General features: G+C 34.0%; 3 protein-coding genes across 3 annotated transcripts; 1 reads left to right on the top strand and 2 right to left on the bottom strand.

The window, feature by feature from the left end:
* LOC107009027 (transcription and mRNA export factor ENY2) lies at positions 1-3917 on the bottom strand. The gene is made up of 5 exons (XM_015208280.2): positions 3767-3917; positions 3578-3665; positions 3407-3501; positions 803-879; positions 1-505 (listed from the first exon to the last, which is right to left on the bottom strand). Coding segments are annotated over exons 1-5 (336 nt in total). The 5' UTR covers positions 3769-3917; the 3' UTR covers positions 1-431.
* Positions 3918-5206: 1289 nt separating this feature from the next.
* LOC107011334 (SWI/SNF complex component SNF12 homolog) lies at positions 5207-8279 on the bottom strand. The gene is made up of 3 exons (XM_015210792.2): positions 8119-8279; positions 6365-7966; positions 5207-5606 (listed from the first exon to the last, which is right to left on the bottom strand). The coding sequence occupies exons 2-3, from the start codon at positions 7933-7935 to the stop codon at positions 5537-5539; spliced, it is 1641 nt and encodes a 546-aa protein (XP_015066278.1). The 5' UTR covers positions 7936-7966; positions 8119-8279; the 3' UTR covers positions 5207-5536.
* A 3729-nt stretch (positions 8280-12008) lies between these two features.
* Positions 12009-15168, top strand: LOC107011528 (30S ribosomal protein S21, chloroplastic). The gene is made up of 2 exons (XM_015211062.2): positions 12009-12529; positions 14860-15168. Exons 1-2 carry the CDS (start codon positions 12084-12086, stop codon positions 14969-14971), a joined length of 558 nt encoding a protein of 185 aa, XP_015066548.1. The 5' UTR covers positions 12009-12083; the 3' UTR covers positions 14972-15168.
* The last annotated feature ends 3123 nt before the right edge of the window (positions 15169-18291 follow it).

Here is an 18291-nt window from a genome sequence, read left to right as displayed (position 1 = left end):
TACGACGGAGAACCAAGCTAGAGAGAACACACATCCAACTGGCTTTCACTAATCCGAAGAACACACGAGTAAAATACACACAAAAGAAGAGCGGGGATTCTGCTGAGCAGCAGGCATCTCAATACTACACTTTCTTAAAAATAGGGACAACCAGATAACAGATAGTTTAGCCACTAAAAGGTGAGGGTGATGCAGTGATCAAACTCTGAAACTGGGCCATCAACATAAAGTTGTAACCACCAAGTAGCAATTTATACAGTTCTACGAAACTTGGTACAAGCAAACTGCCAATAGCACATCTTCTCATATGGCTCCTGGTTTCCTCATCGTGCTCATAATCTAGACAAACGATGTTCCAAGATGAAATGAGTCAAACATAATGCCACATCTTCACCTATATTGCTACCCTCTTCATGCATGAAGCTGTTGAATCAGAGAGTGGGAGAAACAAGAAATGTACGAATTCTCTGAAGCAGCTCAGCTTTGATTGGATCAGGAATTGAAGCTGCAACATTCCAAATAAGAAGCAGAGAAGTTTAGCAAGGGTAACACCAATTACATATAATTAAATGCAGGCAATGCAAGAGCAACATCTAATACATCCAAAAATCAGAAACTGAATAAGAATTTGGAATGACGTTTACTCAAGGGTATATGTCAACATCAATGCTCTTTTGTTGCTTAAGAAAAGTTAGAAGATTAAGCAGAAGGAATAGCTTTTAAGCATATATATAGCCATTCCTTTTTCAGGTGTGTGTATGTGTGTATTGAAAGAAAGCAAAAGTAAATACAAAGCCCTTACCTCTGCCTTTTGGGGTAATCACATGTACAAGGTCGTCAATGGTTATATTGTTCCGTCCTTTCTTCTTTATATACTCCCTAGTGTTTATAGAGAACAAATGTGACAAAGGTTACATGTCAAAATGAAAATTTGGTGGCTATATGTACAGAATAACAAACAGAAAACAAAGATCATAGAAGATGAATAAATATGGTCATAACTTGGAAAATTTATTTTTAAGTACCCTCAGACACAAACAAGTGCATATCAAGAACTGAAAGATTGAGACAAATAGTTGTCACCCTCGACACATAAACAAAACTTTTTCTCCAAGATAGCTCCACCAAACCTTATTATAATTAGGACCATAATTAAAAAACAGGACAATAAAAAAAAAAAGAGTACTTGCAACACAAGGATAGCTAGAACGAGAGTTCTTGGTTCTTATGACATTTTGCTTCCCCTGTATTATTAAATACCCACCCCCCTCCCCTTTCTCTTACATTATCTAACTAAATAACCTTTCACTACTGAACTGATGTACCTTCTCCCTCATATACAACTCAGGTTCAGCCACAGCAAAGTACCCCCAAGTTGGCTGTAATCACCAAATCAAAATTGATAGCTAACATAATTTTCAAATTTAAAAGAAAAAATAGAGTATCACTAAACAATTAGGTTTTGGCCACAAAATACCACATTATTTAACAAAAGCATATTGTTAAAATGCAAAACTTTACCATCGACGCCAGCTTAAAGTAGTTAATTTGGCGAAGAAGTGATACTTTTCCCTTTCTTCAAATAAAATAAAATCTCTGCTACTAATCAAACAAGTCAAGCATTTCCACTACCCTTATTTTGTATGTTTTCTTCCTCCTCTTTATTTCCCCTTCCTATCCCACAATTCTGCCCCTCCCCAACCATATCCCACAACTATTCCTCCAACCCTCCCCATCCTACTTTGACAAATTGCCTTACTAATTCTGTGATTCTTTTTTTTCAGCAGACCAGCAACCCTCAATTGTACCTTTAACTACCTTCTAGACCTAGTCATTCCCTTCAGACTCCCTTCATCCATTCTTCTCCTCCTCCATACATCCTCTTTTGTGATGCTTCATATCCTCACTTCCCTTCCTTGCTTAGGACCCTCATACCCCTTCCATCTCTATCCCTTCTTTTTCTGAGAAAGTTCTTTTAGTTTTATTTTTCAAGGAAGTCCATCTCTCTTCTTTCTACTCATCATCTAGTTTCCCTCTCGAACTCTTACCTTCAAAACCCCTTCTTCTTTTCAACTCCTCCCTAGGAGCTCCCATCCATTTTGCTCCCTAAGGTGACTTGAACCCACAGCCTCAGGGTTGGGGGTGGAGGGTGCTTACCATCCGAGCAACCTCCTCTTGTCAAAAAAAAAAAAAAGCTGGAGGATTGTCACTTCTTGAACTTGTATTTCCAATTTAAACTTTTTTTGAAAAATTGAACATTTCCAATTTAACTATCTTTTAATATGCGTGTCTGGTTGAATGAAAAAACATCTTGTGACATCTTTTGTCGGGGTTACAGAACTACAAAACAAAAGTTTATTACTTCTAAAATAATTCAGTGTAACCATCTAATTAGAGAGGTTCGATAATTGGATTTTAGAATTTGGATAATAGAGTTTCTTCCTTTTCCTTTTCAATAGTTGAATTAGAACTAGTTGGGGTGTCAACACTGATTTATTCCTTTTCACTAGTTGAATTAGAACTAGTTGGGGTGTCAACACTGATTTAAGTAGAATTAGGGTCAAAAGCAGGGGAAAAGGTTCTGGTGCACCCAAGAGCATGGACTGGGTTGAGAACCATGAGATCTCATGTTCAATTTTCTCATGGTCCAATTTCCAACGGAGACAAAAACACAAGGTGATCTTTTCTTTTGAGAATGAAAACACTAAGTGATTTCTTCCCAACTGTCTAGCCATGGAGAACACCTATGCTGGTGAGAGGTGGCAGGTATCCCATGGAAATAGCTAAGCTACATGCAAGCTAGAACAGACCATGATTATAAGATAAAAGGTTCTCTTTCCTTCTTTTTTTTTTTCAGGTTTGGGAAGGAGGGGGATGCTGTGCGGTGGGTTGGTGTGTTTAAGACAGAAAAGACACTAATATCAGTGTGTCGAAAGCAATCAATTATTAGAGTAGAGCAGCGGTAGGAACTTAGAACACCTTACTTGTTGGTGGTTATATTGTTCAAGTAGTATGAAAAACTTAAATAACCTGCCTTTCTTGCCTAGCACCATTTGGGATCTAAGGGGCGTGGAAGGTCTGGGATGAGGGAAGAGGGATGAAAAGTCCTGATGAGAACTGAACCACATGCACCTCTAGAATGCAAAGCACGGATGTAGTACACACTATTACATTTCACTAGCCATAAAAATCAACATAACAAGGTTGTCAAATAAGCATTAAGTTTTCACTTGCCAACAAAACAAGAAAAGTAATAAACTTCCTATCTGGGGTTCATTGTAGCAAAAGGGCAAGGCACTAATTGCTGAAAAACAGATCAAAACACATAGCTAACTCATTTGGAGAACACTAAACAACAATTCATCCTTCCAAGTGTTTGAAACAAGGTCACAGAGAGATACATTACCTACAAAGTGCTTTCATTTCATCCTTCCACCCAGACTCAACAAGCCTTTCCCTCAAAAGCTCCATTAATCTTTCCTTTTCCCCACTTTCAATCAACTAAAAAAGCAAATCATCAAACATTTAAAACAAAAAAAAAACCACACAACTAATCTAAAAAGGACTAAAAATTGACCTTAATGTTGATAATTTCTTTAAGTGTAGGCTCCTTTTCTTGTTCATCCCGTGTATCAGGTGTTGGTGGACGATTCACCGAATGCCTCCTACTCATTACAATTCACAACACCATAAGTACTAAACAGAAATCATGATTTTTAACAGATAAATAATACTAAAACCGTAAGTTTAGAGAAGGAGAAATTACATATTTTTGTTCAGCTAAGAAAACCGGACAATCTGATTGAAGCTTCGCGCCTATATCTTCCAGCCCTACCCCCAATTAAGCTGCGTCTAGAAACTTCTAATTTCCCCTTTTTAAATAAAAAATAAATAGCGAGTAGACAGAAAAGATGTACGACACTGTTCCTCTCCCCTTTTGATAAAGACCTTTTCTTTTCTTTCACCTTTGGCTTTTGGTTTAATTAAATTTTGATTTGGTTTTTTGATATTCGGTTCTAAAAAAGTGTTAATTTTAAATTAAATTAGATTAGGTTTGGTTTAGTTTGATATTTTTAGAATTGATTTTTCGGTGTGAATAGAAATAACGAGAGATTATGATAAAGTAACATTTGTTGTTTAAATTTCAAAGTAACAACTAACGGTCTAACAATAAAAGGTAAGAACATCAATTTATTGTTCAGACAAAATCATAAAGTAGAAAGTAGAAACACCAAGTCGCGGCTCAAACTTGAATTAAATTAAGTTTAGGTTAATTTAGACTTTAGGTATTCAGGATTTACTATTTTGTTATTTAGACTTTTGAAATTTAAGATTAGGCTCTAAATATAAAAATTGAAATGAGCCAAGTAAAATTAAAAATTAAGTAATATAATACATTTAAAAATTATTTAATAATACTTCAATTATTTGATGCACCATAATTTTGGGACCACTATACCAAACTCCGAACTGAAGAATTGAGATTCAAAAAAAAAATCGACACCAAATAGAATTACCGAAGAATCAAATTTTTTGATTTGATTTTTCAATTTTCCAATATTTATGACCACTGAATTCACCAACTTTTATTGGATCCCAATATTAAAATAAAAAGTATTTTATACTATTTGAGGCAAATATAATTTCTTTTTGTTCCACGATAATGAAAAAGATGAAACATTTAACTTAAATTATTTTTATTCTGTTAAAAAAGTAAATAGTCGCTAAGTAAACTTTAATCGAAATATAGTAGATTCTATACTTCTATCAGATAAATTCGTATTAAATTTATAATATATAAATCAAGTAAAAATTTTAAGAATAATATTGGTTTTTTTATTATCATGATCTTCAAATCCGCTAAAATTGGTTAGAGACTAGGACAACAATAAGAAAAGAGCATGGTTTGTCAAACTGGAGTCCATTTTGGAGAAACTTTTTCAAAGGAACATTCCACACAACACAAGATTCTCAGCAATCGTCAGTCGAAAGTACTTTTACCAGAAGCAAATCAAAAACATTTTTCAAACACCAAACCAAATGAGAACAAGCAGTTGAACTGGGGGAGACAAGATTGGTGGGGAGCGCTTTACCTTGACATGAATTTGCCAAATGGATACTGGACACCGAGTGAAAAAGAAGATGCTACTGGGGCTGGCCAGGACAAGGGAACGATGGAATAAAACGAACAGTAAAAAACACTGAATCACGCAAAGATGGAATGCTAATGATGATCGATAATTTAAGTCCTATCATCAGACATTAACGCATCCAGATACCCTACACTTTTACATGTTTTGTAGCACATAGCAACAAAGTTTTTTTTTTTTTGGCAATTATGAAAATAGAAATACTGAACACCTATTCATAACACAGGGAGATGCTAAGAACAACCAAACATAGTTTATGGCTTCTTTCACAAGAATTCTTCCCTGTACCCCCACCCAAAACCTACATTCCTGACTATTTGAGATAACAATGATGTCAGATACATACTACAGAAACATTCTGACACCAGGCAAGGATCCAGTTCAGCTCATCCACTTCCAGGGGCATCAGAAGCAGCTGGCTTGCGATTCAGGTAGCGGATAACAGCATCCTCAACCCTGGCAATAAAAAACAATCTCCATTAGCAGCATCTCCAAACATCAGTTCAACACTGCATAATTTTGCACCACCAACAAGGGGAAAGATATCGTGATGAGGTCCACAATGTCTTGAATAAAAGGGTTGATTACACCAACAAAAATATTGTCCCTTTTGGTTAATTTTTTCTTGAAAGCCCTCCTTTCTTTAGCCAGTATAAGTTTGATTTTGAGTAATATTAAGAACCTTTTAATGCATCTTTAACTTCTTCGATAAATGATAACCTTCCATATGACATCTGTGCTGGTAACTTAAAAGGCGGGAAGTACTAGAAAAAATTCTTTAACACCTTTAGTTACAACATTATCTTAGAATTAAAAGTAAGTAACAATAAAGGAAGTTGACGCGATGATGTAAAACAAAAAATGGCATGACCTGCAACAAAATCACATGAAACAATAAGCAAAGTACTGCCTACTGAACGCCACCCGCTCTCAATTTAGACCCGCAAAAATGAAACTTGAGTTTCCATAGAATCAGAATTGAAATGATTTTCTAATTTGATCATTAGCTGAGATAAAACATCCGCGGGGAATAATTTAAATGTTGTATAACTTTTGTCCTAGGTGAAAATTGTTGTATTTCGTACCAAATTTCTGAAACTTCAAATATGAAGCTACTCCAAATGGTAATAAGCAATTTAACTTCCACTAACAAAATTACTATATAGCAAAGGCAAGTAAAAATTAGCAGCAGGAGGCAAAGAATTAGTAAATACCATGGTTGGCTGTAAAACTGAGACCGGCGCTCCTTCTCAACATTGCGACTTGGCTCCCCACTAACAACTTTCAGATCCTTGCTCTGGGATTCTAGAAGTGCATTAATAAACTCAACAGGGGATTGACTAAAACCCAGAAAAAAAGCCCTTCTCCTTCTATGCTCATGGATCTTCCTTATAGCAGAACAAATTGCTTCATCGCAAGTTTCAATCTCTTTGGTCTTTTCGGTATTGGCAAGCAAAGCATTCAGCTCCCTCTGGATAGGGAATGGCACATCAACCAATACATCGTAACAAGCAGTTCCAACAGGGTTATTTCCAGAAAGTTTAATCCTGTGTTCCAAGTGTATGGGTTGTGGAGGAGACAAATGAGGTGTGATCTTTTGTGTGACTGTATTGAACTTAACCTTTCCTTCCCCAAAAACTTTCTGAAGTGGAGGATCACAGTTGAAGTAAGAAGGATCATCAGGGTTCTGCAACTTTCGAGCCTTAACATAGTGCCAGATAGAAGAGACAATTCTAGCACGAGTCTCAACCTCAATACCCAGAACTTCAGTTAAAGCTGGTGAAAGTTTGTATTTCTCAGGCATGTAATTCAATTCTAGTCTTAAATTAGCAGTGAACTCTTGCTCTCCTTTTCTTTTGACCTCGAAACCATCCTGAGGTGCAGGAGATCGCGCAGAGTCCCAAATTATAATATGGTTATCAGGATATAGTTTCTGGTCCAAGGAAATGGTGACTCTTTTGAAGAAAGTAGAAAACTTTGGGTACATGGAGCTAGTTTTCTGAAACATGGCAGCTTGATCAGGATCCATTCCCTCCTCCAAAATCCTTCCTACAATCTTAAGAGTCCATGTAGGAGGTTCAGCTGTTGGCTTCTTAGGAATGGTACGAACCTGATTAGCAAAACTATTGAATACATAAATTCGAAGCGTCTTCTGAATAGTAGGTGGATTCTTCAATGACTCCTGGATGTCAACTTTCTTTCTTGTTAAAGCGGAATCAACCCGAGATTCAAACTCAAGGAGCTGAGTATAAAGGGAAGATTCAGGCAAAATGGCTGCCACCTTCTCGTTCATGTGCTTCTCAGGAAGCTTCTGCTTTTTCCTACGAGCAGCCGCTGAAAGCTCCATTGTTCTCATTGGAGAAATTGTGTTAGTAGTTGTGAATGCAGGTGGCCGCACAGGAGGTTTCTGAGGTAAGCGTTTTGCCAAAGCACTTCCAGGCATCGAGGGTGAGGAAGAACCAAAATTGCCAAGAGCATGAGCCTGGCTAAGAGACAAACCCTGAGCCTGTAACTGGGCCTGAAACTGGGCATGAGCAGCTTGCGCTTGAGCTTGTGCTTGAGCTTGCGCATGAGCCTGAACTTTCGACTGAGCTTGAGCAATTGCTTGGGCATGTGCAGCAGATAGCTGCGACAACTGAAATGCCCCAGGAAACCCTGAAGGCATCTGTTGCTGGCCTTGTGATTGTGCCTGGAGATGTGCCATCGGATTCCCCGGCGGTGAATTGCCAAAGGAGGATGGTCCTCCTATATTCTTGTTAGGGTTATTATTATTGTTAACCGACATAGCTATGCAACAGTCAAAAAGAATCTAGCATCTGCATCAAAACACAAACAGTTTCTTCACCAATTCACTCAAAACACAACCACACCAGTACAAATCACTGAAAAAAATTAGGGCTTTTTTTATAATCTACCGAAAAAAGGAAAGCAACAAATCTAGAAAAAAGAACAGCAAGGAGAAACTTACAAGCTTGATTTCGCCGGAGAGAGAGAGTTCGCAGCCTTAAAAAAGGGAAGAGGAGCGTTAACAATCGCCGCAAAGCGGTCGATCGTCTTCTTTAGAGAGAAAGTAAATCGACCAACCCTGGTGATCGGCGGGACGTGATCATTTTGGAATTGTATTTTGTGTTGCTATTTGGGCTTGAAATTTCCAAATAAACCTAAAAAGGGATTTGGGCTTCTGATTTGGGTTTCATGATCAAACAGGAAACTTTACTGTTCCTTCACCATTTGGGAGCCCTAATATCATTTGTTATAAGTACATTTAAAAATGATTTGCTAATTTGATAGTAATTTTACTGAAAATCTTGATTATAGGATCAAATCAATACATCACTTTTTCCAAATAGTGTCATACGAATCAAGTTTTGAAAACTTAAAACTGAACACTGTTAAGCTTTACATGGTTATCTGTTACCTGAATCATCTGAATTATCAAATTTCTTTCTGTTCGGCGTTCTGAATAAAAATTATGAAATTTAGGAAATAACTGTTGTTGAAATTCTATTTGGTGGTTATGGTTCGAAGTTGAGAGCACTGTTAAGGTTTACTTGGTTACCTGACATCTGAATCACCTGAGTTATTAGATTTCGTTCTGTTCGACATTGTGATTAAATTTGTATGAATTTTGGAAACAGCTACTGTTGAAACCCTGTTTGATGGCTATGTACTTGAATCACATGATTTATCAGATTTCTTTCTGTTCGGCGTTCTGAATAAAAATTATAAAATTTTAGAAATAACTGTTGTTGAAATTCTATTTGGTGGCTATGGTTCGAAGTTTAGAAAACTGTTAAGCTTAACTTGGTTATCTGATATCTGAATCACCTGGTTATTAGATTTCTTTCTATTCGACATTGTGATTAAATTTTTATAAATTTTGAAAACAGCTATTGTTGAAACTCTATTTGGTGGTTATGTACTTGAATCACCTGAGTTATCAGATTTCTTTCTGTTCGGCGTCTGGAATAAAAATTATAAAATTTGGAAAATAACTGTTGTGGAAATTCTATTTGGTGGCTATGGTTCGAAGTTGAGAGAAGTTGTTAAGCTTTACTTGGTTACCTGACATCTGAATCACTTGAGTTATTAGATTTCTTTCTGTTAGACGTTATGATTAAATTTTATGAATTTTGAAAACAGCTATTGTTGAAACTCTGTTTGGTGGTTATGTACTTGAATCACCTGAGTTATCAAATTTCTTTCTATTCGGCGTTCTGAATAAAAATTATGAAATTTGAGAAATAATTGTTGTTGAAATTCTATTTGGTGGCTATGGTTCAAGTTGAGAGAGATTGTTAAGCTTTACTTAGTTATCTGACATCCGAATCACCTGAGTTATTGATTTCTTTCTGTTCGACGTTGTGATGAAATTTTATGAATTTTGAAAACAACTGTTGTTGAAACTCTGTTTGGTGGTTATGGATTGAAATTGAAATATGTATCTCGTACAGAGTTAAACTCAGAAGAAACCACATAAGCTCATTAATAAACATTAGAGCATTGAATTTGACTTTCTAAGATTATTTTTCATTAGGTATTGAAGTTTTACATCATACACACTAGAAGAAGTCACCAAAGTGTGCTGGAAAAAATTAAGAGAGATAATATGAAGAGAAGAGATGCGTGAGGAGAAATATAACACCTAATTTAGTAGCCCTAATATCTTCGAAATCTTTAATTTGTAAATTTATTAGAGATTATATATCTTGTCATGTGTTTGAAAGAGAAATAGTACTATATGTTATTCTAAATACAAGATTTAATCTGCAATTTCTATAAACAAATCATTCAAATATTTCTAGACGGTATTAATAAATATTTATCTTTTGTCTCCGTAATAGTATCAGTTATAAAAGAGGTATGTTTAACTTTACTGGAGAAGTAATATGACATTTTCCTTGAAATAGCAATTAACATATTGCAAATTTTGAAATAAGTTACCATTTTCATAAACTTATGAGGATTCTGTATGAATTGAGAGCAATTTAACAAAATAATTTTGTAGAATATAACATAAAGTCACGTATGTGTTTTCATAAACTGCATGCTATAAACTTCTATGTTTGTATCATTAGAATCATGACAATTTGATAAGGTTATTCAATTATCTATCTATATCAAATTGTTATGAAATGTGTTTTGTTTCCTTTGTTACTTCGAAATAGTAAAAGATAGGTATCCCAAATGAAATGGAACAACTAAAGGAGAGATATGGAAAATTAAGAGCTCTCATATATATATATATATATATATATATATATATATATATATTGTAGGAGCCGTCTTAATCAGTAGTCCACATTGTTAAGACGTGCAAAATTTTATCATTCTATTGCTTACAAGTTAAAAAGAATAAAATTCGCTTTTGAGTGTTTTCTTCAAAATCTTAAGAAATGCAACAAACAATTATTATATTAAAGAAACACAAACTATTTAAATTCGTGAGCCAAGTTTTATTATACTAAATTTATTTTATAATTTTTCATGAACTTTTGTTATTATTGATATTCTTAGTTAGTAAGTATATATATTCTCGTTTTAGTTATTATTAAGGGAAATAATACAAGAAGAAGATGTCACATTAATAAAAATACTCAATCAAATAAAAAGACTCGATTCTAATCCTAATGCATATTTTGCTTATAGAATAATGTTAACAATTCATGTAACTATCGCCTCGGCCGAAAGAATTTTTTCAAAATTAAAATTGATAAAAATTCATCTAACATCAACAATGTGATAATGAATGCATTAGCTATATTATCAATTCAAAAATAATTACTAAAACAAATCGATTAGAAAATAGTAATTAATGACTTCACATCTAAAATACTGGAAAAAGATTTTAAATAAATATATATATGATTATTATTTTTTTAAAAAAAATTAAAAAAATTATTAAAATTGCTCTTTAAAATTTGACTTTAAACCACAATTTTATTGAGTCAGACCTGATCATTTGCATCAGTATCCTATACATGACATACATGCATCATACATGTGATACACAATACAAAGGCAATGATGTTTGCCACTTTTGAATCGCCCCAAATATTCTCAAATTTTGTATATCATCTCGTCAAGACATTTTAAAATAATAATAATAATATCAACTTAGAAAATGATTCTCAATCAAAATTTTAATTTAGAATCATTAATCTCACATTAAATAACAATATAATTTCTCTTCAAATTGCTAAATAAAGAGACACGTTCGTGCTTTTTCAGTAGAAAAAAAAAAGGGCCACAAATATAACATAGATTGAGTAATATATTATATACTCGTAAATAGTATACTAAATATAACATTTAATATAAAATTTGATATTGATTTGGAAATAATTTTAATAATATATTATACACTGTAGTTAAGGGTTTGTTTAGTAATTAATTAAAATTATGCAAATGATAGTGGTATAGAAATTATTTATGAATAAATTTATATAAAATATTTATAAAGATTAGTTATTTATATGTTAGCTACATATATATCGATTATTTCATTTTTGATTTCGCATGAAATAATGTATAAATTTCCTCTTAACTTATACATGCATTAATTAAGCAGAAGTTTAAGTTTCAAATCGAACACCATATTAATTTCACATAAATTATTTACCTCATAATAAATTACCAAATATGATATTAACGTATACAAAATTTAATAAATGTATAACTCAATTTCTAATTAGATACCAAACAACCCCTTAAACTAGTGCTCGAGCTAGATACTAGAGAAAATAATTTAATATATCTTTTAACTTTACTATTTAGAGTTAATATACTCTCGTTACAAAAGTAACTCACATATATCGTTACATTTGTAAAAAAGACTCATATTATCCAAACAAGCCTCTACTTCAACAAGAGTAATCATTTTATCCAAAAGGATACAGTTAGCTCTCTCCACAACTTCATTCCAATCCTCAAATGGCTGTCTCATCCATAGCCAATCTCTTCTCCTTCTTCAACCCTTCCAAACCCCCAACACCCAAAGCTCCAACCCTTCAATTCTCTCCCTCCGCCGTTGATTCTCTCACTTCTTCAAGACCTAACAATGATTCTTCGTCAATGGTCGTTTCATCCAATGACAATCACAAATACTCAATATTACCAGTATCGTCTTCTGATTCCGATATTATGGCCGTAACATGTCCCTCACTTGCTTATGCGAACACCCTTTACTTCAGATCGGCTTATAATGTTCAGGTTATTGTGGGTGATAATGAACCGGAAGAAAAGCTTCTCGGCCGATTTAGGAGGGAGGTTATGAGAGCTGGGGTAATCCAGGAATGCAAGCGTAGGAGATATTTTGAGAACTCGCAAGATGAGAAGAAGCGCAGGACGCGTGACGCTGCTAGGCGCAATCGTAGAAGGTGGTTCTCTTAATACCCTCATACCCATTTTGGGTTTTACTCTGTCTTTAGCCCCGCTGTGCTTTTGTTTTTTATGTCTATGTTGGGTATTTGCTAGTATTGTAAGTTAGTCTTTTTGGCTATTAGCATACCAAGTTGGTACGAATTCAAATCAATCAACAATTACATATCCTGGGTCTTGGGAGGGTAGTATGTATGTAGTCTTACCCCTAGTTTGTAAGGGTAGAGAGGTTGTATGCAAGGGAAGTTAAAGGGTGAAGGTGAAGTGTAGTACTAGTTATGCTAGGCCATAATGGAGAAGAAAACTAAATCAACAACGTAGTGCGATAATTGAAGCATAGGAAACAACAAGTAATAATAAAATTGTAGGATAAGATAATATGAGTAATAATAACAAAACTCATAAGAGAAACTAGACAGCGTTCGACGACCTACTAATCTTCTATTCTAATACTCGACCTCCATATGATATCAATCTAAGATAAGGTCCTCGATATGTTGTAGGTGTGCCATGTCGTTCTATTCACCTCTTCTCAATACTTGTTGGGCCTACCTATACCTCTTTCATACCTTTCATAGCCAACCTCTCGCACCTCCTCACCGGACATCTATGCATCTCCTTTTGACATGTTCGTATCATCTCAACTTGTCCAGAATATCTTCATTCTTAATCGTATCACTACTAATATGTCCACATCTATTTCAGCATCCTCATTTTTGCTACTTCTTTTTTTCTGAATGTGCAAGTTCTTGACCGTCCAAGACTCCACTCCATACAGCATAGTTGGTCTGACAACCATTTTTTAAAAGCTTACCTCTAAGTCTTGGTGGCATACTCTTATCACACAAGACACTGGATGCGAGTCTCCAATCCAGCCCACTCCAATACGATGTGTAACATTGTTGTCGATCTACCCATTTTTTTTGGATAATAGAGCTAAGATAGTTGAAACTTCCTCTCTTGGAGATGACTTGTACATCAATGATAAATCCTCACTTCCATATCTGCCTCATCAGTTACGTAATTGAACTTGCCTTCAAGTACCCTGTCCTAGTCTTGCTCATCCTGAACCCTTTATATCCCTAGGTTGGCCTCCAAATTACCAGCCTATCGTTAACTCCGTCGCTACTGGTTATCTTGTCTTGCTGCTGTGTGGCTGCACGTACAGTAGCAAGGCAGCTGCGTTTTTGGCAAATAGTAATATTGGTTGCATTTAGGGAGCTGCATTTGTAACTCTGTGGCCTTTTTCTTTTATAAAGAAAACATAAAATAGGCTATTTTAAATTTAAAAATAGCCAGCTTACAAGCAGAAAAACAGTCTGGTCCAGACCGAAGAATCTAATTAGAAATACTGAACTGAACTTGAGAAAACCCAACTGAACCGATCGAATTGTTTCGGTATACAGTACACACTAATGAAGAACTGAACCGAAATTTGAAAGAAATGAACCGAGCACCCATCCCCAACACTTATTCTCTCTATTTGAGCCACAATTCTGATTCATTAAGTTTTCCTGTGGTCAGTGAAAGACTCAAAGTGTCACAACCCAAGCCCCGTTGACACGTATTGTCTGCTTTGGTCCCACAAATATCACGAATTTGTTTCTTGGATATGCCATCATTGAATCCATGTGTGTGCATACCATGTGAACTTGTGCTCTGTCTTATATAGGTATCACTTTTCTATGGTTTAGTTTAGGTGTCCTGCTCACCCATTATTCAGAAACTTGCAAGCCTAAAAACCTGCCAGCTACTCTTTGATCTACCCTCATAAGCTCACACTTCGTCATTGGGCTTCACACAAAGTCTATTATGTCATAACGATAAAGGGACCTAAAAGTCTCTGCAGTTATAAAGCTTCACTTTGGTACTACCATCAAATTAGAAAACCTTAATACCATGTATGTAGCAGTAGAAGTGAAGTCTACTAAACTTTGGTTATACCTAAAGTGCGACAACATGTGTTAGCTTCAAAGGACTGGTTCTTGACAATAACTTTCAAGCTTCAAAGAGAAAAGATATACAGAATATACATCCTTTATGCATTGGCTCTTGCATTCTTGGGTGTTAATTTTGTCATCCACAAAAATGTCGAATTGGTGAGCTTTGTCAAGCTAGGGATTTAAAATGAGACCCTGATTTATCAACCCTTCATATTAACCATTTTTGGTTTTATGGATTAGAAGATATTTATAAATTGTGATCATGATTCCAATAATATATAAATTTTTTTGATAATAACTTGCCTGCGTAATATATAATATCATCCAGTTTGAATTACTGATTTTTATATTTTTCCATCATTCTTATGGCCCTTCTATTGGAACAGACGTGGCCCACCAAGAAATTTCTCAGATGATAAGCAAGAAACGACTAAGAGCAAGAGGGATGACGATGGGGAAGATAACTGGGAACTTCCTGACGGAGGTGTTGCCTTTTGATTTATTGTAGTTTCTTTTTCCTTTTTTTGGTCCTTCTGTAGAAAGTGGTTTATTTCCCACTTTGGAGAGAATTCTATTCATGTAATTTCCTTTGGGAATCATTTTCACTGATTTTTCCAATTGCATTAACCTGATATCTTGTACTATATCTATGCATTCGTAAAAAATGTAGTAATTGTTAAGCCTGTTTCAAAGTACGAGCTTCTTGCTGTTTCATATGTGTGATCTATCAAAACTATTAGTTAACTCCTAGTAGACAGGAGAGAACACAAAAGAATTACAGTATACATTGAGAATCAACAAAGTTGGCAATATCTATTGTGTTATTAGCAGTCTCTTGTCTGGACAGAGTGAGAAGATGAATCTGCAGAATCCGTCTAAGATGGAAAATTTATTTTTATTTCATCCTCACCATGTTGATCTGAATAACACAAGGATCTTGCATAGGAGTTCTATTTTTTTTTTGGCACATTTCAGTGGTGAAGTTTGGGTTCACAACAGGGCTGTCTATCTTTTTCTTGTAATGGAAGATTCTGACCATTATTAAAGTATGATTTTTCACTGAATGTTATCTATATCAAGAAGAAACCTGGCACCAGGTAGCTTAAGAGAGTAACAGAAGGGAAATTCATGAGGTGAGTAGATCCATATTCCTGTCTATTGTGGTGTTTTAAAAATGGTAGAACAATCATGAACTTGATGAGCTTGAAAGGTATGTCTATTCTCTTGCTTCCTGCTGAGCCATTTTCCCAATGCATTATTCAATTGGTTTTATGAACATGTTTCTGTAATGATCATACTCATACTGATACGTACAAAATGGAGAGTTGAAACTGACTAAGAATTTGAGAGAAGAATGCTTGTTTCTTGTTGTTTTTCAACATGGTGAAACTGGGTTGAAGTTTGACTACATTGGTGGTGCTCTAAATAATATAATGGATACACTTGGCGTTAGTGATGTTCCTCATAAGCCTGAGCTATTTTCGACGGGCAGCTCAAGAAGCTATTAAGGCTTTTATCATTTACAACCCAAATTGACTCATTTATACCTTTGAATTCTCCACCACAAGTATGGTGGCACAAACGCTTCTAACTCTTTTAAAATTTATATTGTATCTTTCAGTTTGGGCTACTTTATTTATCATTACTTGCTCTCCTGCAATAAACCTGGAACTAATTTCAACTTAAAAAAAAGAAAGGAATTGTGCTAGCTTGTTCTAGTTGAGCTTTGTCATTTTGCACTGATTTTCTTTGGTCCTCCTTGTACAGGCAGAAGATGATTGCTAATTCTTGCGGCCACTGGAGCTCGTGTAAATTTCGTCATTATCTCAAAATCCGTTTATCATTTCAAAGGTCAGTTTACAGGATACACAAAATTTATCAGCAGCTTGTTGTATTGAAAATTTAAATCTGAGCCCTTCCATTCATTGGCAATTTGAGAGTTTTCAAACTAATTTGGAAGTTGTTAGCTGCTCTAATCTTTTTGACCAAGTAGAGTGAGTTCTCATTCAGTGCTACTTTTTGGTCATACATTTTCTCTTTGTACACTGCAGAAACTGTGTGTGAATGAGCAATTGTCTTGTGTGAGAGTTGTTAAAAGAAGGTACTTATGCTTCTACTAGCTGATATAGTCAATAGCCAAAAGGGCTACATTTTAAAAGCTCAATGCCAAAAGGGACAGGCGTGGGAATTCGCATAACTAACTATAAAGTAGATGGCCAAACAGCTATTTGGGGAGTAATTTTCTTTGGAAATTACGTAGAAATATCGCTTAGGTTTGTTTTAGAATTAACAATATCATCTAACTCTACCTATTTTCTCAAAATATACTTGACACAAAAAAAAACATTATTTCTTTCCTAATAGGGTGCCATGTCACATTTTTTAATTTATTACTAATATTTTTCTAATTCTTTTAAAGAACTGGAGGAACCCACATATTTTCTGGAAGAATTGGAGGAGCTCATAGTACAGTTCTTAATGTAATATTTTTTAATGGGTATAAATTTTAATATGTGGGTTTGTCTATTTTTTTTTAAAAATCTATCGATATATAGAAGAAGTAAAAAGTGTCACATGTCAGCATCACAAATATTCAAGAATTTTAATTTTTCAAACAACATTTTAAATATGCTCTAAAAATACAATTTAAAAAAATAGAAATTTTAATATAGCTATTTTAAATAGAAAATAAATTTTTTTTTGTTAAAGAAAAACTGTAACGGCAAAAAATGAAGTTGAACTATTTTTTTTTTATAAAAACAGTAATGGCTATTACGGGAAAAAAAATAAAAGATCTTTAAAAGCTTCAAATTTCAATTTTTAAGGTTAAAAAATGAAAATTGAAAATTGAATTATTTTATTAAAAAAAACTGTAATGTCTATTTCTATTTATCATACTTTCAGTGATTTTAGGGAGCTCCAACAAAATGAAATGTAGAAATATCTATCTAAATCGGAGAACAAAAAGTGCACCATAAAAAAACTATAATTATTATTTAAAAAATTAATTAAAAAATTTATAGTAAAAAATAATAATTATCATTAAAAAATCAAAAAAACTTATTTTAAAAACTAGTTAAAACAGTCCATTAGTAGTTAGTTGTAGAAAGAGGGTACTTTTTTTTCATTCATTTTTAAAATTTATCTTAGTGTATCTAAAAAAATAAAATATTTTTAAAAAGCATAAATAGAAAAGAATATATTTTAAAAAAAACATATTGCAACCTAATATTAAATTAGGTTTAAAGCATATTTTTTTAATAAAAAATAAATAAATAATGTGACATGGCATCCTAATAAGAGAGAGATAATGTATTTTTTGTGTCATGTATAATTTGAGGAAAATAGATAAAGATGGGTGATATTGTAATCGTAAAACAAATATAAGTGATATTCATAAATAATTTTTCAAACGTGAATGACTATCTAGGAAAATTACTCGTTTGGGTTAGCTATCAGTGGAATTTGTTTGTCGCTAGGAGTCCCACGCTTTGTCCCTTTTGGTCAATCCAGAGATTCGCTGTCCCTTTTTGGCATTTTAGCTTCAAAAAAATGTGGCCCCTTTGGCTTAGAAACCAGTAAAAGGATTATCACATTGTGTCTTAGGGCCCGTTTGGCCATAAATTTTGCAAGTAAAATTTGGGAAAAAACTTGGCAAATTTTGTTTGTTCATACACTTTTTTATTATTTGGTAAATTTTTTTGGCAAATTTTTCAAATTCCCAAATACTAGAAAAAACTAGTATTTGGGCCAAATTTCATTATTTGGAAAGTTTTAGAAATTCAATTTTTACCCTTAACTTTTTATTTTACAAAAAT

This window comes from Solanum pennellii, chromosome 2 (genome assembly GCF_001406875.1).
Source record: "Solanum pennellii chromosome 2, SPENNV200".
Lineage (NCBI taxonomy): Eukaryota > Viridiplantae > Streptophyta > Magnoliopsida > Solanales > Solanaceae > Solanum > Solanum pennellii.
This window is presented reverse-complemented; position numbering and strand designations above follow the sequence as displayed.